The sequence below is a fragment of the Trachypithecus francoisi genome, unplaced genomic scaffold (genome assembly GCF_009764315.1).
Source record: "Trachypithecus francoisi isolate TF-2019V2 unplaced genomic scaffold, Tfra_2.0 Lachesis_group6, whole genome shotgun sequence".
Lineage (NCBI taxonomy): Eukaryota > Metazoa > Chordata > Mammalia > Primates > Cercopithecidae > Trachypithecus > Trachypithecus francoisi.
In genome coordinates, this window is record NW_022681471.1 from 32,291,943 (window position 1) to 32,312,079 (window position 20,137).

The 20,137-nt window shown below is 41.0% G+C and overlaps 1 protein-coding gene across 2 annotated transcripts in view; it reads left to right on the top strand.

Annotated features, from left to right (window-relative positions):
* Positions 1 to 1,599: 1,599 nt before the first annotated feature.
* Positions 1,600 to 20,137, top strand: part of LAMP2 (lysosomal associated membrane protein 2) — a 43,327-nt gene continuing 24,789 nt past the window's right edge. For both annotated transcript variants that reach the window (XM_033201765.1, XM_033201764.1), the window contains exons 1-3: positions 1,600 to 1,914; positions 14,152 to 14,270; positions 15,669 to 15,882. In XM_033201765.1, the coding sequence (XP_033057656.1) occupies positions 1,851 to 1,914; positions 14,152 to 14,270; positions 15,669 to 15,882 (397 nt within the window). In that variant the 5' untranslated portion in view covers positions 1,600 to 1,850. The remainder of the gene's footprint in view (positions 1,915 to 14,151; positions 14,271 to 15,668; positions 15,883 to 20,137) is intronic.

Below are 20,137 nucleotides of genomic sequence, written 5' to 3' on the forward strand. Positions count from 1 at the left end.
GGAAAAACACCTGGAAGTGTAGATGTGGGTGTGTGTATATATGTGTGTAAATATATAATAGTGTTAATAGTGGGAATACAGATCTCTATTTTTCCCCCTTTATCCTTCTGTTTTATTTCTCTCATTTTTTTTTCTTCCTCTGTTTTAAAAAATATGCTTCTTGTTTCTGAGCTCAATTCTCCCATCTGAGAACAGAGTGCTGTAACTAGGTGAACTTCAAGATCATGTCTTGTTCCGATGGTCCATGACGCCATACTATCCTCTAGGTTCCCTCGTCCATCTCACAGCATGAACTGCATAGGTAACAACAGTGTTTGGAGAATAAGCATGTATTATTTTTGTATGTATTACGTTTGAGATGCCTAGCAACCGTTTTTGTGCCCGCAAAATTTTTCTCTTCTTTGTCAAGGAGCCAAAACGGAAATAGTCTACTATCTACGGCCCTCAAAAGTTCCTCCTCTCTCCTTAGCCTTAGAAAATACCGTCTGCCATAGGCATGGGCAAAGACTTCATGAGTAAAACACCAAGAGCAGTTGCAACACAAGTCAAAATTGACAAATGGGATCGAATTAAAAGAGCTTCTGCACAGCAAAAGAAACTAGCATTAGAGTGACAGGCAAGCTGCAGAATGGGAGAAATTTTTGCAATCTACCCATCTAACAAAGGTCTAATATCCAGAATCTACAAGGAACTTAAACAAATTTACAAGAAAAAAACAACCCCATCAAAAAAGTGGGTAAAGGATATGAACAGACACTTCTCAAAAAAAAGACATTTATGTGGCCAACAACATGAAAAAAAGCTCATTAGAGAAATGCAAATCAAAACCACAATGAGATACCATTTCACGCCAGTCAGAATGGCGATTATTAAAAAGTCAGGAAACAATAGATGCTGGCGAGGCTGAGGAAAAATAGGAATACTTTTACACTGTTGGTGGGAATGTAAATTAGTTCAGCTGTTGTGGAAGACAGTGTGGCGATTCCTCAAAAATCTAGAACCAGAAATACCGTTTGACGTGTGCACACGTATATTTATTGCAGCTCTATTTACAATAGCAAAGACTTGGAACCAACCCAAATGCCCATCAATGATAGACTGGATAAAGAAAACGTGGCACATATATACCATGGAATACTATGCTGCCATAAAAAAAAAAATGAGATCGTGTCCTTTGCAGGGATATGGATGAAGCTGGAAGCCATCATCCTCAGCAAACTAACACAGGAACAGAAAACCAAACACTGCACGTTCTTACTCATAAGTGGGAGTTGAACAATGAGAACACATGGACACAGGGAGGGGAACAACACACGCGGGGGCCTGCAGGGGGTGGGGGGCTAGGGGAGGGAGAGCATTAGGAGAAATACCTAATGCATGTGGGGTTTAAAACCTAGATGAAGGGTTGATAGATGCAGCAAATCACCATGGCACATGTATACCTATGTAACAAAGCTGCACATTCTGCACATGTATCCCAGAACTTAAAGTAAAATTTAAAAAAAAAAAAGACAGAAAAAGAAAAAGAAAAAGAAAATGCTGTCCGCGCATATCTCTTAGGAGCATAGGAAGGGTTGTGAACCAAAAAGCCAGGGCGTGGTCGCCCCGCCCACCGGCCTCTACATCACCACCCCTCTGGCCGCTTTCAAGCGCGGAGATTGGCTGTAAGCAAGAAAGAGCCACGCCCCTAGTCTTATGACTCGCACTGAAGCGCCGATTCCTGGCTTTTGCAAGGCTGTGGTCGGTGGTCATCCGTGCTCTTGACCCAGGTCCAGCGAGCCTTTTCCCTGGTGTTGCAGCTGTTGTTGTACCGCCGCCGTCGCCGCCGCCGTCGCCTGCTCTGCGGGGTCATGGTGTGCTTCCGCCTCTTCCCGGTTCCGGGCTCAGGGCTAGTTCTGGTCTGCCTCGTCCTGGGTGAGTTGTCGGGCCCTCCCGATTAGTCTGTCCGCCTGGGCCCGGGGCGCCAGTTCAAAGCTACAACCTGAAAGACTGGTCCCAGGGGGAGGGGGTTGAGAGGCTCAGCAACTGACACTGGGCGGCGGCGGTTGGCCCGGGGAGGCGAGCGGTGACCTAGAGAAGGCCTGACAGAGGGATGTCGGGGAAGAAGGGCCCAGGAGAGTAAGAAGGGGCCGGTAACGGGGGATGGACGCCGAGGGAGTAGGCTGGGAGGAGTGAAGCGTGGAGAGGGTCAGGGTGGAAAGAGTAACTTGGGAAAACACTGAGGAGTGAGCGTAGGAGTGTGGTACATGCAGATTTTGGGCGCCAGAGACAATTAGGAGAGTCCTGGTTTGCTGAGATCAGGGAAGAGTTTGAAGATGTGGAAAAACCATGGGGTGAGATAGGAATTAAGAGAGGAGATCATGCCGCCTGGAGTAGCTTGGGGGAAGAGTGTGGGTGGGGGACAGATGGGACAGATAGGACAGTAGAGCCTGAGGGCAGGGACAGGGTTGGGCATTTTGAAGGTTGGAATTTGAGGCTGTGAAGAAAGGGTGATTCAAGAGATTAGGAGTGATGCTGGGTTTGAGTTTAGTATCATCGTTTTAAGGGCGAAGGAGCCTAAGGTAGCTGGGGCAATTTCCAGGAAAGAAAACTTGGACCCAACCTCTGGAGACTAAGGGGTTCGGTGGGAACTTTGATGGGGAGTGCACGTCTGACTTGGAGGTATTGAGGATGTCGATTTTCTCCCAGTTTTGCTACTTCCTCCCAGCCAGACGCTGACAAAAAAATCCCCAGACGTTTCAGTTAGGAGGGCCTCCCAGATGAGAGGTTTTGATAGACTGAGTTTGGTAGACTACCTCTTTGCCTTCAGAGTCTCTTGTTTTCTTTCTTCCCCATCACACTAGCCTATTACCTCATTTTTTGGGGGGTGCAGGGAGCAGGTAGACAACTTGCTAAGGATTGGGTTGTTACCAGGGCCTCATTAGAATGGCTGGATGGGGCCGGGCGCGGTGGCTCACGTCTGTAATCCCAGCACTTTGGGAGGCCGAGGCGGGTGGCCTCACCTGAGGTCAGGAATTCCAGACCGGCCTGGCCAACATGGTGAAACCCCGTCTCTACTAAAAATACAAAAATTAGCCAGGCGTCGTGGCACATGCCTGTACTCCCAGCTACTTGGGAGGCTGAGGCAGGAGAATCGCTTGAACCCAGGAGATGGAGGTTGCAGTGAGCCAAGATCGTGCCATTACACTCCAGCCTGGGTGACAAGAGTGAAACTGTGTCTCTAAATAAATAAATAAATAAATGACTGGGTGAATGTTCGCTGATTGTGTTGTGCCCTAATAGGCAGTGGGTCCCTAACAGCTTTAATGCCTAAAGGTGAACTTTGACTAGTGTCTCTTCCTGACTTAACTCATGCTGTGCTTATTCTACCCACCTGCTCTTGCTATTTGTGACTTAATAAAATAACATAAAGAACAGACCCAGATGGAAGTGGGAAAGAAATAGACTTATTAGGGGTCTGAGAAAGCAGTGAGAGGTATACATTTTGTAATTCACATTTCAGTAGAATAAAATCAACACCCTGGAGTAGTCATTCTCAACCAGGGGACATTTGGCAACTTTTGGAGACATTTTTGGTTGTGTCACAACTGGGGGATTGCTTTTAGCATCTAGTGGGTAGAGGCCAAGGATGCTGCTAAACATCCTAACTAAGCACAGGGCAGCCCCTCACAACAAAGAATTATCTTCCTGAAAATGTCATTGATAAACCCTGCTCAAAAACCATAGTATTGGAAGGGTTCTTGATTATCTAATTCAGTGACTCTCAAGGACCTTTTCATGGGTCTATGAAATCAAAACTTTGGAATAATGTTAAGAAGGTATTTGTCCTTTTTGGCTGGGCACAGTGGCTCACGCCTGCAATCCCAGCACGCTGGGAGGCTGAGGCGGGTGGATCACCTGAGATCAGGAGTTCAAGACCAGCCTGACCAGACCAGCCAGACTGGGTGAAACCCAGTCTCTACTAAAAATACAAAAATTAGCCGGGTGTCGTGGCACATGTCTGTAATCCCAGCTACCTGGGAGGCCAAGGCAGGAAAATCGCTTGAACCCGGGAGGTGGAGGTTGTGGTGAGCCAACATTGCGCCACTGCACTCCAGCCTGGGCAACAAGAGCGAAACTCCATCTCAAAAAAAAAAGAAAGTATTTGTCCTTTGTCCTTTTCACGCTCATCCACTCACCAGTGTACAGCGGAGTTTACCAGTGGCTACATAACATGTGATGACCTCACCACTCTGATGTTCTTATATTTTATTCATTTCTCAGTCTTAATTTCTAATACTCTAAATACCAATACATATAACTCACACAAACCTCTGTGAAGTCCTCAGTGTTTGATAAGAAAGTAAAGGGGTCCTGACACCAAAACATTTGGGAATCCCTGATGTAGTCCAACTGTTCATAGGGTGCAGGAAACTCTTCTGTAGCACTTCTGAAAGGTGGCCTTGAGGCAGGCTTTGCTTGGATACTTAATTCGAAGCCTTAACTGTACCTTGGAGCACTTACTGAGGGCCAACTGACCCTAAGAAAGGATTGTTTACAATGGAAAGTACCTTATCAGTGACTAGAACACATCTGACCAAGGCATCTGTTAATCAGTAGTTCCCTGCCAGTTGAATCTGTGCACAAATACAACACTGCTATTGTTTGGGGAAAGTGAAAAAAATAATAGTTGTCCTACTTGTTGGCTTTCATGTCATTAAATTTTTTTTTGTTTTTTAATGAAGCTTTTTTGTTTTGTTTTTACAAAAGCAGTGCTTACTCATTGCAGAAAATAACATGCAAAAATAAGCACATAAAAGAACCCATCAGCTCATCTGCTAGTTTGCCATTTATTGATCGGACTAACTAGATTCATCATCTTGGAAAATTTCCAAGATTGATCCCCTCCACCTCCAAGTTCAGAGCAGGATTTGGAAAAGTAAATATTAATAATGTACCTAGATCTGATTTTTAAGAGGTTCCAGGATGAAATAGAAACCATTTTTCTATACAGCTGCATTTTCTGATGGCTGTTGGTTCAGTGTGGAGCCCAAAGTCCTCCCATATGGCTTTTTCTCTCAAGAATTTAGCAGTTGCTTGGTGGGTTTTGCGCAAGTTACTTTTCTATATCAAAATGGATACCAAGAATAGGTTTTTGAAAACTCAGCAAATATTTGTAAAGTACCTACTATGTAGCTAGATCAATAAATATTTGTGAAGTACCTACTATGTAGCTAGAACTGTGCCTGGGTACTGTACAGGGTGCCAATGAAGGAGGACCTGTCCTAAATTTATAGTCTTATTAGCATTAGTGCTCTAGCTGTGCCAGTTTGACTTTGTAACTTTATAACTCTATCCCAGCTTCACCCGTAACCTTTTAAAAACAGCAGCTTTAGAGTAAGTACAGAAAAGGATTCTTAGAGGCTATATATTGGTCTTTTTCATAGAGATTAAATTATGCTGGTGTTTATTTGGATGAATTGTAACTGACCAGATAACTTTCCGAAGAGAAGCTATATGATTTAGAGGTGTTATAAAGTGAATAGTGAAAATCCTTTCTTTATATAATTGCCTAATTATGGTCCTTTTGTGACATCAGAGATTTCAGGATTCTTCTGTGGTTATTGATTCTTATAACTAGCTTGACTTCTGTTTTTTTGTTTCTTTGTGTTTTTTTGTTGTTGTTTTTTGTTTTGGGGTTCAGATTTTTCTTTTTAGGTTTGAGTCTTTTCTGGGTGGGAAAACCTCACAGAAATATTCTTAGTGTCCGTCACTGGTAGGAGCCTCTCCCTTCCACACATGTTTACAGAATGCCTATTGTGTCCCAGCCACTATATTAGGTGAAAGTGACAGAGGAATGGATAAGACAGATAAGGTTCCTGCTCTCATGGAGCTTACATTTTAGTGGGAGAAGAAAGCTCGACAGATAAATAATATAATGTCAGATAGTGATAAACACTATGAAGAGGTTGGGTGTGGTGGCTCACACCTGTAATCCCAGCATTTTGGGAGGTCAAGGCAGGCAAATCACCTGAGGTCAGGAATTTGAGACAAGCCTAGCCAACATGGTGAAACCCCATCTCTACTGAAAATACGAAAATTAGCTGGGCATGTTGGCCGGCACCTGTAGTCCCAGCTACTCGGGAAGCTGAGGTAGGAGAATTGCTTGAATCCAGGAGACGGAAGTTGCAGTGAGCTGAGATCACGCCACTGCACTCCAGCCTGGAGAACAAGAGCAAAACTCTGTCTCAAAACAAAACAAAACCCTATGAAGAAGATTACACAGGTAATGAGAAAGGAGAATGAGTAGATGATAGGAATGGGTGATGGTGGATGATCCTTCTTTATATTATGTGGTCAGAGGGCCTTCTATTATTGGGTGACATTTGGGCAGAGACCTGGGTATTGGCAGGAGGCCAGCCATTTGGCCATCTGGGGAAATAGGAATAAACCTTATCATTTGCAAAATCTTAGGTTACTAGCCTATTTTCCACTCTTTTTTGTTTCCTCCTAGTTTAATCAAGTCTCTCCTATGGTAGCAGTCTCTAAGAGCAGAGACTACTTTATGTACTGTTATCTCCCATTTCCTACTTAGCATAGGGTCTGGTACATGGTTAACCCTTATTTTAATTTTTGTTGAAGATATTCATTGGTGGGCACTAGGGATATGATGGTAAACTAGACTCATTTAATCTTTTTCTTCCATGAATTTTAAATGATGTTTTGCGAGAAGTACTTTTGGATTGAAAACTTGAAGATCAGTGCTAAGCAGTACAGATAATTATACAGTAATTTGCTAAAGTATAATCCCATATAATAATGCTTACCTGTACTCCTTCAGATATACCTCCATAGTCTTGAAGGGGATAACAAGCACTAAGATTTTTCTGTAGACTTAAAACATTTCATTTAACTGATAACTTTGATTTTGAGGTTCTACCAAATTATTCTAGTTATAATAGAGATACTGGAAAGGACAGGCTTGCATTAGTTTGTTAGTCATTGATTATCACATCTGATAGAGTTATAGATATTCAAATTTGTCCAAATACCAGATTAGTTTGTTAGTCATTGATTATCATATCTGATAGGGTTATAGATATTCAAATATGTCACAAATATCAGATTATCACATCTGATAGGGTTATAGATACTCAAATATGTCCCAAAAGAACAGCTTTGTTCCCCTATATCTTTGGGTAGATTTTGTCTATAACCAAGGATTATTTTGTAGCACTGGAGCTGATTTAAATGACCCTTGATGCAGGAAGGCTGCTCTTCTTTCTGTAGTGCAAAAGCATTCTGATCATAATTTTTTATTAAAGTGATCAGAGATCCCCTCTGGCCCAAAAGTATACTTTGTAAGTACTTGTTGGTATCCTGCTATGCATTGTGAAAGAATTCTGGAGGTGTGCCAAACACTGCTCAACAATAAGCACTTTCCATTAGTTGAGTAATATTGAATCTTGTTTCCTACCCACTCTCTGACCTTAAAAATTAAGTCATTTTATAGCTTAAAAACATATTTTTATTAACTTTTAATGCTCTTTTTCATGTGTTCAACATTCTTACTTTAAAATCATATTACTTTTCTGTTTTAAGAAACTTACCAAAAAGCAAGGGTATAAGGTAACTGAATGCAATGAGTGTACCTATTATTAGGAATTATAAAGGAGAAGCAGTTAATCTGACTTAAACCTGTAGGAAAACCATCACTCTGAATAGAAAACAAAGACAAATAGGTACTGTATGCCTCTGTGTCCTGTATTTTAAGAAGACCTTTTGCTCAACATGAGTTTGAGGACAAGAGTCCAGAATTTAATATGATGAAAGTAAACATAAAGCTAAAACGTGGGAAGGTTCCCTTTAGGTGCTGTGTTTACTAAAAGAGAGACTTGTAAATTGGTATCTAACTTGTTTGGCAAATTTCTTTTAGCTCTGAAGGGTTTATATGCTTTCAAAGAACCTATTGGAGAAATATGCACTATAATTCTAAACAAGGGTAACTTGCCCAAAGTCTCACAGCTAGGAAGTTGGACTGCCAGATTTGAATTCTAGCTCTTCAATTCCAGGAATGGGGACTCTCAATCACTTCATTTTATGATCAATCCATTATATCTTAGATCATTGTTCCGTTTCTTTTTATTGGTCTTGTTTTATTGCTAGCATTATGTTCTTCCCCCACCCCTAATTTTGTGTGTTTATATTTTTTCAGCTACCTTTTGGGTCAGATAGACTTGCAAAAACCTAGCCACTTTTTGCATTGTCATAGGCTTGGGGAAGTAAGGTCTGTGTTCTCTGTGAGAGGTGTTTTTTTTTTTTTTTTTTTTTTTTTTTGACAGAGTCTTGTTCCATTCCCCCAGGCTGGAGTGCAGTGGAGTGATCTTGGCTCATGGCAGCCTCTGCCTCCTGGGCTCAAGCAATGCTCCCACGTCAGCCTCCCGAGTAGCTGAGACCACAGGCATGCATCATCACGCCCGGCTATTTTTGTGTATTTTTAGTACAGATGGGGTCTCGCCATGTTGCCCAGGCTGGTCTTGAACTCTTGAGCTCAAGTGATCTGCCCCCTCCCCTTGGCCTCCCAAAGTACTAGGATTACAGGTGTGAGCCACTGCCCAACCAAGGTCTGGGTTCTAAAAGAATTTACAAATGACCTTTTTGGAAAACAGGATTGAGAGGATATTTGACTTTGAGAACGTTGATTTTGAGGCATACCTTTTTCATTTATTTAGAGTACAAACTCTCAGCTCTAAAATTACACACTCTAGAATATATTCATCTATGGTTTTTTAATGTCATAAAGCCTTTTAACAATTGGGTATTGTAAAATCAAACACAGCAATAAGGATGGAAATTGCTTGCTAGAGACTTTTTAACAAAGTGTAAATATTTCAACTGTAAACTTACTTTCTGGGAAAAGCTCTGTTCCTAGCTTGAAATCCATGTCAAAATTTATTGAGGCAAAACCCAACATGGGGCTTGAGGGAATATCAGAAGACTTATAGGTTCAAGGCTTGGAAGAGCTAAAGGACTGGCCTCTCTGTAATTAGATTAAGCTACGTTTTGGATCCCTATTGCAGTGTGTTTTCACCTTGATATAATCAATCAGTATTTATTGAAAATCTAATGTGCATTCAGCACTACTTGGAATGATAGGAGATAGAGGAAAAGTAATACACATGGTGTCCCCTACCATGACACGCATGATAGATGACATTCATATAAAAGACACACTGCTAGGGGTTGTGGCATAGATCAGATCATCTGGTCAAGGGAGCATACTGGAATTCAAATAAGTGATAGAAGTGTTATCTAAAGGGAATCTTGAATCTATCCATATATATCATTCATTCACAGACTTGGTACTTTTTTTATTAGTAACAAATTACTTGCTGTATATTATAATTTACCATGGCACACCAGTCTGTTATGAAGTGACAGTTGAAAACTGCTGTGTTGGAGCTTATGACAGTAGGAGGGACAGGATTTACTGCTATAAAATAACTGAATAATTCAGGATAATATAAAATATACTGAAATGGGATATGCATTATTACTGCTCCTTGAGGGCTTTTATAGTCAAGGAAAGCTTTGTGGAGAAAATGGCTACTGAAAAAACAGAGAGCATATCAGCCCAAGTTCTTAATTGTAAGGAAGAGAAATACAATCTGATTGATTTTAAGCAGAAAAGAATTTATTAAAAAGATACTGGGATGTAATGCATATCCTTTGGCCCCACAGTTTCATTCCTAGATACACAGCCAACACACACACATAAATGTGTTTACCAATATGTGCAAGAATGTTTGCAACAGTGTTGTAATAGCATCAAACCGGAAACTATCTAAATGCCCATTAAAGGTAGCATAGATAAGTAGTTTCTTTTTCTTTTTCTTTTTTTGAGACAGAATTTCATTCTTGTTGCCCAAGCTGGTGGAGTGCATTGGCGCGATCTTGGCTCACTGCAACCTCTGCCTCTCGGGTTCAAGTGATTCTCCTGGGTCAGCCTCCTGAGTAGCTGAGATTACAGGCATGCGCCACCATGCCCAGCTAATTTTTATATTTTCAATAGAAGCAGGATTTGGCCATGGTGGCCAGGCTGGTCTCAAACTCCTAACCTGGAGTGATCCGTGCTCCTCAGCCTCCCAAAGTGCTGGGATTACAGGCGTGAGCCACCACACCTGGCCTGTATTCACCTGATCATAGAAGGTTATACAGCAGTGAGCACAGACTGCAATTACGCACAGCATGGGTGAATCTCACAAAACCTAAAATTGAGTGAAAGAAACCAGACACAAAAGAGAGCATAGTGAATGATTTTATTTATATCAAGTTGAAAAATGGATAAAATTAATATATATGTTAGAAATGAGGATAATGGTTACCCTTGGGAAGGGAATAGTAACTGGAAGGGGAAATAAAGAGGGCTTTGGAAGTGTAGTTGACCCTTGAACAACACAAGTTTGAACTGTGTGGATCTACTTATACATGGGTATAAGGCTCAAGTGATTCTCCTGCCTCAGCCTCCTGAGTAGCTGGGATTACAGGTGCTTACCACCAAGCCCAGCAAATTTTTAGTGGAGATGGGGTTTCACCATGTTGGCCAGGCTGGTCTCGAACTCCTGACCTCAAGTGATCCGCCCACCTTGGCCTCCCAAAGTGCTGGGATTACAGGTGTGAGCCACTGTGCCAGCCCTCCTTATGATTTTCTTAACATTTTCTTTTCTCTAGCTTTATTTTCAAAACACAGTATATAATACATATATAACATACAAAATATGTGTTAATTAACTGTTTATGTTGTTGGTAATGCTTCCAGTTAACAGTAGGATATTAGTAGTTAAGTTTTGGGGGAGTCAAAAATAATATGCAGATTTTCAATTGTGCAATGGGTCAGCACCTGTTCTGGTAATGTTCTGTTTCTTGATATAAGTGGGTTTGGTTTGTGAAAACTATGTGAGCTGTAGACTTAATATTGTGTACACTTTTCCCTTACATCTGTTATACTGTGCCTGTTTCTGTACATATGTTACATATGAAATGTTTATTAAAGGGGTATATTGGGTAACTCAGAATTTCTGGTGCTCCTGGCTATATATACCAAATCCCAATTCAGGATTCAACAACCCAGATCATGCCACTGAACTGCACTACCACTGCCAAGTGTGAAATTGCAGCTTGCTCTGCTGGCCTTGTTGCCTGGGAGCTTGATCCTGCTTCTGCTACTCCACACCTGCCTCCCACCCTGTTCCACTCCTGGCTCCATTTGCAGCCCTCCTTTCAACGTGTGGGGTGGATACCTTTGTTAGGCAGAGCCTAGCACAAGTGGTCCTCCTTACTGCAAGGGAGTCTGTGAAAGCAAGTATCCAGTGTTTTCAGCTTTTATAGTGGGTGGTGATTTCTGCTAGAAATTGTAACAAGGGGACAAGGGGTATTTCAGATTTGGGGCAGCCAAAAAGAGAGGAAAATCCATCTTTGAGGTGAGCATTTAGGCCAATAGAAGAAAATAGACTTCAAGTGTTAGGAACAATAGAAGCCCAGGGTAGAGGTTGAATAGAGTATGGCATTTGAGCCCAGTGGAAACAAGTTTAACTGGATTAAAGGGTGTGCTCTGGGAAAATAGTTTGAGAAAAGAAAGCAATAGGATGGGACAAGATTAAAGATTACTTTGAAAGTCAGGCAGAGGAATTTAAATTTCATATGGGAATTTGGGAGCCAGTAAAACTTTTTGAACAAGAAAGTGTCGTAAAAGGAAATGGTACTTAAGGATTGTTAATCTGGCAGCACTTCTAGGGGTATCTAGGCATTGTTTGTCGTAATTTAGGTATGGGGTGATAGATTGGGAGTAGAAATAAAAGGCAAAGATTGGATTTAAGAGAAGATTTGAAGGGAAAAAAATCAACAAGACTTCTTGAAGAGAAAGAAGTAGAGGCTATTTCTGAAACTGAGCTTGAGTGACTGATCCCACTCTTCATTTAGGGCTAGCGAGGCTGAGGAGGGACCCAGTTTGGAGGAAGTAGAAGAATGAATTTTAGTTTGGGAATTGCTGAGTTTGAGGTGAGAGATATTGAGTAAAAGTGGTCCCTGTGTAGTTAGAGTTGGGGACCAAGAAGTGGAAAGAATTGTACTCCCAGGCATAAAGGCTGTGAAGGGAATGGAACAGAGTGTGCCAGAACCCTCGGGGTGTTTCTCAGCTCTTGTTTACAGGCCACCAGGTATACTATCTTGAATTTGATTTCAAGTGATACGTTTGAACCACAACCTCTACCTTCTGTTTCATAAAACGTCAGTTCTCACACCCCAAGACACATTGATGCTATCACTATTTTACATGGTCTTCTTCCTGTTATTCTAATATCTTTGGAAAGAAAACGATTAATACATTTGAGGCTTTTCTTGGTTATTTTCAATACTTTTGAATGCTTTGAATACAAGGAGAATAATATACTAAAGCTAGAGACCTTAAACAAGACCAAGAAAGACTGAATATAAAAAGCAAACCTCCAGTTCATTAAAATTGTAAGTTGGAGCTCTTGGCTCCATGGCAGGGAGCCTTGGATCAGTAAGTGTGACAGCTCCCTTCCGTATTGTACTTAGAAAAGAATGATCGTAAAACCTACTTAGGCCTCACAAGGTCTTTTTGAGCCTTAGCCAATGCATTTAGTCACTGTCAGTAACCACAAGCTTTAGTATAATATTCTGGCTTGCAAAGCAGCCAGGTCTCCAGAGCATGACGATAGGCTCTTGTATACAACTTGAATGCTGTTGCCGAGGCATACCTTCTTGATACTCATCTTAGCACTTTTCTGTAGTCTATAGCATGTCCGTACCTGTAGATGACAGTGGATTGCTCAGATATTTTTAAAGAGTATGCAAGTATCTTAACAGGAAACAGCTTACTCTTTGGGTAATGTGTGATACAGTGAAGAAAATCCCTTAAATAATTGCTCAATATTTATGCTGCTGGCATGTTTGCTGGAATATTTTTTCACCTCTGAATTAGTATTTTAGGTCCTTGGGCTCTTCAGTTTAATAGGTAATGTTTCTATGTTTAAGTGTAGAAGATCAATCATGTTAGCTGAAAAGTCCCAGGCTTTTCTGTCTCTTTAATATTTCTCTGCCTAAAGAGGTAGCAGGTTGAAAATTTAGGAAGTAACTTTGTGTCAAAAAATTCATCAGCCTTTCTAATCAATTGGATTTTAAAGTGAAACAAAGTGATAAACTTTGCATTTATAAGAATTCATGTTTTTCTTACGGATTTAACAGCCCTTTGCAACTCTGCTTCCTTGGTTACATGATACTCGGAAAGAATATCTGATCACATCAGAATAAAATCGTTTGAGAAGACATCCATGTGTCATAGGTTGTGTAGCTTGCAACAGGATTTAAAGCAACAAGATGATAGAATCTATCATTATTTTTGCAGAGAATGTTTCACCAGCTGGTCTGAGAGTAGTTTTACACCCCTACCAGGCTTCCTCTTACCTCATTTACCTCAAAAATCACAAGTCCTAACAGGCAAACTGTAATAGCCTAAAACAAAACTAGTAAGGTATAAATGCATGTGGAAATGATTATTTGAAGGCAAAAGGTAAATAAATGTCACCAGTCTGAGCCATTACCTAAGCATCCTAGGTCTAGTAACCATTCTTTTGGTAAGGGATAATGCCAACTTTTTTATCAATAGGATTCTGTTAAAAATACAAAGAAAAACAGTCAGCAGGATACTATATATAGTATACACATACGTATGTGTATATATATGATCTGAAGATGACTATATGGTGTTCAGGTCTAACTATTTCTGTAAAGTGTTTAAAATGTACTAGCACCAAAGCTTGCCCTTTTAAAAAATAGCTTCCCTTCTGGGGAATATATAGTATACAATACGTATGTGTATATATATAGTATACACATACGTATGTGTATATATAGTATCCTGCTGACTGCTGACTGCATGTATATGTATATACATATGTATGTATATGTGTGTATATATGTATGTGTATATATAGTATCCTGCTGACTGCTGACATATGTATGTGTATACATAGATATACTTTTGTTTCATTTTAGAGCTGGTTGAACTTCAGTGGTGGATAGAGCTTGTTTTTAATTTGTATGTATCTTTGTAGTACAATTTTAAAATCTTATTTTTTAAAATAAATCCAGGAGCTGTGCGGTCTTATGCATTGGAACTTAATTTGACAGATTCAGGAAAAGCCACTTGCCTTTATGCAAAATGGCAGATGAATTTCACAGTACGCTATGAAACTACAAATAAAACTTATGTAAGTATATATTTTAATTTTTCTTTGAGTTTTATAGTAGGAATTTAATTGACTTTTTTAATCCTTTAGATACATGTATACAAATGAAATTCCACATTGACTGACTTAATGCTTAACTCTGGGAGTTTTTTTTTTTTTTTTTTTTTTTTTTGAGACGGAGTCTCGCTCTGCTGCCCAGGCTGGAGTGCAATGGCCGGATCTCAGCTCACTGCAAGCTCCGCCTCCCGGGTTTACACCATTCTCCTGCCTCAGCCTCCCAAGTAGCTGGGACTACAGGCGCCTGCCACCTCGCCCGGCTAGTTTTTTGTATTTTTTTTAGTAGAGACGGGGTTTCACTGTGTTAGCCAGGATGGTCTGGATCTCCTGACCTCGTGATCCGCCCGTCTCGGCCTCCCAAAGTGCTGGGATTACAGGCTTGAGCCACCGCGCCCGGCCTACTCTGGGAGTTTTTTTAAGCATACACACTCAGAAGTTATTCTGTTTAGTGTTAGAATGAATATTTCTTCTGATTCATTGGTTCTTGGGAGTTTTTGTAGGACTTGATTAAGGGCAAATGATCTGAAGATGACTATATGGTGTTCAGGTCTAACTATTTCTGTAAAGTGTTTAAAATGTACTAGCACCAAAGCTTGCCCTTTTAAAAAATAGCTTCCCTTCTGGGCTTGGTGTCTCATGCCTGTGATCCCAGCATTTTGGAAGGCCAAAGCAGGAGGATTGCTTGAGCCCAGCCTTGGCAACATAGTGAGACCTCATCTCTACCAAGAAAAAATTTAAAAATTACCCAGGCATGGTGGCACATACATGTAGCTCCAGCCACTTGCCAGGTTGAGTGGGGAGGATTGCTTGAGCCCAGGAAGTTGAGTCTGCAGTGAGCCATGGTTGTGCTACTGCACTCCAGCCTGGGCAACAGAGCGAGACTCTAGCTCAAAAAAAAAATGCTTACTTAGGTTGGTACAAAAGTAATTGCCATTAAAGGAACAAACCACAATTACTTTTGCACCAACCTAAGTAAGCGATTCTTTTTGGCACAAACAGCAATTACTTTTGCACCAACCTAACACTAAAATCTCCCCCTTTTTGGCGTCTCCTCTTAATCCCTTTGCCTTCTTACTTTCTTTTTGTTAAGGTCCTGACTACTTACAACCTAATTTTTTTAAAAATCAGTTTAAGAACAGCAGCTCAAGCAAGTTTTCCTTTTCTTTTTAGACATACATGAATTTATCCAGAGGAGTGGTATGTAGCTGAAGAATCAGGGACTGGTTTACACAGCAAACCAGGCAAAGGGCAACCTGGCCACGGAGAATGTATGATTTAGGCTGAAGTGGCATGCCCTGCATAAATGGTTGGTGCTACTTGCTCCCTGTTTGTTTCTCACCCCCAAATTTCTATTTCTTTTAGAAAACTGTAACCATTTCAGACCGTGGCACTGTGACATATAATGGAAGCATTTGTGGGGATGATCAGAATGGTCCCAAAATAGCAGTGCAGTTTGGACCTGGCTTTTCCTGGATTGCGAATTTTAGCAAGGCGGCATCTACTTATTCAATTGACAGCATCTCATTTTCCTACAACACTGGTGATAACACAACATTTCCTGATGCTGAAGATAAAGGTAACCTTAAGAATGGATGTGTGTTATGTTCTCTTGCTTTTTATTAATGATAATGTAAACAATTTAAAAATTGTTATGAATGTCTGTCTTCCTAACTAGCATGGAAACTTCATGTCTTTATACCCCTCCCACCGACCCCATGCATAGCACATATGCCGCCATCCAACACACTGATGATATTTGCTGTCATTGCTTGAGTGACTTACTGTGTACCAGGTATTACCCTAAGTGTGTCACCTGCAGCATCTCACTTAATTCTTAACAGCAACCTTGGGAAGTAGATGTTGTTTCATTTTTACAAGTAAAGGAAATGAGACTTGATAAGATTAAATGACTTCCAAACATCACACGATCTAGTAAGTGGGTGAGCTGGTGTTTGAAGCAGTCTATTGACCTGCAGAAGTCGTATACTTAACTCTTATTGATTTCATTCAGTAGTGGGCACGAAACAAAGGTTTGATGAATGAGAAAATGCTTTACTAATAGCTACTTTATTTTCAAGATGGGGAGTCTCACTATGTTGCCTAGGCTAGTTTCAAACTCCCGGGTTCAAGCAATCCTCATGCTTCACAGCCTCCTGAATAGCTGGGACTACAGGCATGCACCCCTGCACCTGGCTACTAATATATATTTTAAATGTGTACAAGTTAAGTAACTTGAGATTAGGAGAAATGCCTCTTGTTCAAATCTTTTTATCATTTAGGTTGGATTTTGATTGAAAAGTAAATGATGATTAGTTAAAGGTATAGTAGTCCCTCATTACACTCAGGGGTATCATTCTAAGACCTCCAGTAGATGCCTAAAACTGCAGTTAGTACCGAAACTTATACAGGAAATGCTATGTTTTTTTGATCTGATAACAAAGATGGCTACTAAGTGACTAAACGGATGGATAGTGTAGATAATGTTGATATACTGGATAAAGGCATGATTCATGTTCCTGGTTGGGCAGAGTGGGACAGCAAGAGATTTCATCATGCTACTCAGAACAGCGTACATTTTAAAACTTATGAATTGATTACTTTTGGAATTCTCCACTGAATATTTTCAGTGGTCAATTACTCAATTGACCATGGGTAACTGAAACCAGGGAAAGCAAAAATTGGATAAGGGGAGACTAAAGTCAATATTTGCTGTTATTTTAAGACAATTTCAGGTCAAAATGAACTTGGGAAGGCATCGGCAATTAGGCCATTCTAGTAATTCCCAGAACTGAAATGCATGTTAAAATCAGGAGATTGAGACCATCCTGGCTAACACGGTGAAACCCCGATCTCTACTAAAAAAATACAAAAAATTAGCCGGGCGAGATGGCGGGCGCCTGTAGTCCCAGCTACTCGGGAGGCTGAGGCGAGAGAATGGCGTAAACCCGGGAGGCGGAGCTTGCAGTGAGCTGAGATCCGGCCACTGCACTCCAGCCTGGGCGACAGAGCGAGACTCCGTCTCAAAAAAAAAAAAAAAAAATATTTTGAAGATATAGAGTGTAGAGGTTTATTTTATTTTATTTTTTTGAGCTGGAATCTCGCTCTGTCGCCCAGGCTGGAGTGCAGTGGTCTGATTTCAGCCCACTGCAACCTCTGCCTCAAGCAATTTTCCTGCCTCAGCCTCCTGAATAACTGGGATTACAGGTGTGTGCCACCACACCCAGCTAATCTTTTTTAGTAGAGACGGGGTTTTGCCATATTGGCCAGGATGGTCTCGAAATCCTGACCTCATGATCCACCCACCTCAGCCTCCCAAAGTGCTGGAATTACAGGCATGAGCCACTGTACCTGGTCGAGATTTTAATTTTGTTAGGGATGTAATTCTCTTCTTTCTCCCCCTGCCCGTTGAGACTGAGTTAATGTGGTATTTGTAGTAGCTTAGCTCTTCACACAGATAGTGTTTCATTCTGACCCCAGAAACACAGGTAGATGGACTTTAGTTGCCTAGACCTGGGGATTAATAACTCATTTGGACTTATGGATATAAAAAGATCATATTTGAAAGAACCAGAAGTAAATAAGCTCATGTAAAACTTGGGAGGTATTGCAGAATGAGACTTGGAAATCAAATCCTAGTGTTCTTTTTACTAATCTCTTAGTTTGAGAGTATAACTAAAGCAAATGGTTATTGCCTATCTTATTAGTTTATCTTTGTACCCTGTTTTACCTTTCAGAGCTAGTATAAGATTTGCCCTTCACTTTCAAGTAGCCTAAGAATGAGCTGGGGAGACAAAGCTAAATGCTATTCCTGAGTTACATGGAAAAATTGGAAAACACTGAGCTCAGTCGGATTTTGTTGTTGTTTGCGTTTTTGTTTGAGGGAGTAGAGGGTTCATAAATCTCTTCTGACAGTGTGAGGAAAACTTTAGACTCCCTCTGAAAAAAGAAAAAGTACACAGTAAACTTTGCATATGGAACATAGTCCCTGAACCCATATGTAGATCCCTGTGGTTAACAGTGCCTGATTTAGGTGGAGCATGGTGGCTCATGCCTGTAATCCCAGTACTTTGGGAGGCCGAGGCAGACTGTTCACTTGAGCCAGGGAGTTCAAGACCAGCCTGGGCAACATAGTAAGACTTCGTCTCTACAAAAAAAAAAAAAAAAAAAGACTGGCTGATTTAAAAGTGTTCCCACAAGTGGTCCTGATTAAGAGGAGTGATAAAAGAAGGCTTAAGGTATGTGTTAGAGTAGTGAGAAAGCTTGGTAGAGAAGTAGGACCTGAGCTGAAACTCAGCTGATGGTAGAATTTGAGTAAGTGGAGGATTTTGAGCAGGATGTTTCCAGCAGGGGGAAGCATAGCATATGCAGCAGTAATTGGAGAGCTGCCTGATTAAATCAGAGGCTGTGTGTGTAGCAGAAGGAAAATAAAGTTGGTGAAATGCAGTGGGCCTAAATTATAGGGACCTTGGAAGCCAAGGAAAGACATTTAGCTTCATGGGGTAGGCACTGGGGAATCATTTTAGGTTTTTAAAGCAGGAAAATGATATAACAAAAGCAGAGACAGTAACTTATAAGGAATATTCTGCAGGATTAGTTGAGAAGTGAGGAGACTGCAGGCAGAGATGCTGGCTTAAGAAGCTGTTACAGTAATCAAGGGCTGATGTAATAAATGCCTGGACTATGGGGGCAGCAGTTGTTAGCAGTTATTAGGAGGAGGTGTTTAATCTGACATATTTGGATAGAAAAACTATGGACCCTGAAATGTTAACACTTCTCTCTTTCCCCTTTTATTTAAAACAAAGGGAGGATTACTTTTTAAATTACTGCCTTCTGTGTAATAATATTTGAAAGTATTGGGAATGCTAAATGGCTTCCTGAAATGGACTATTGATAATTGTTTTTGATATAGTTCAGTGTTTCAAGAATACTAATTTATGGCCGGGCGTGGTGGCTCACACCTATAATCCCAGGACTTTGGGAGGCTGAGGCTGGTGGGTCATTTGAGGTCAGGAGATCGAGACCAGCCTGGCCAACATGGTGAAACCCTGTCTCTACTAAAAATACAAAAATTAGCCGGGTGGTAGTGGCGCGTGCCTGTAATCCCAGCTACTTGGGAGGCTAAGGCAGGAGAATCACTTGAACCCAGGAGGCGGAGGTTGTGGTGAGTCAAGATTGTGCCACTGCCCTCCAGCCTGGGTGACAGAGGGAGACCCTGTCCCCTACTCCTCCCCGCAAAAATACTAATTTAGGCCAGGTGCAGTGACTCATGCCTGTAATCCCAACACTTAGGAGGCCAGGCAGATCGCTTGAGCTCAGGAGTGTGAGACCAGCCTGGGCAGCATAGTGACACTCTGTCTCAAAAAATAAAAATAAAAACCACGAATTTATTTTTAGGCATCTGATATTGAAGTAACATTGAAGTTGCTTTTTTCTTTTTAAAAATTTTTTCATGATTAAAATATAGAAATGTACTGGCCAGGTGTGGTGCTGGCTCATGCCTGTAATCCCAGCACTTTGGGAGGCCAAGGCAGGCAGATCACCTGAGGTCAGAAGTTCGAGACCAACATGGCGAAACCACATCTCTACTAAAAATACGAAAATTAGCTGGGCATGGTGGCGTGTACCTGTAATCCAGCTACTTGGGAGGTTGAGGCATCGGTTGAACCTAGGAGGTGGAGGTTGCAGTGAGCTCAGATCATGCCACTGCACTCCAGCTGGGCAACAGAGCAAGACTCCATCTCAAAAAAAAAATTATATATATAAGTTACATATATAATAAGGGTTTTTTAAAAGGCCCTACATATATATATATACACAAATATTCTATATAT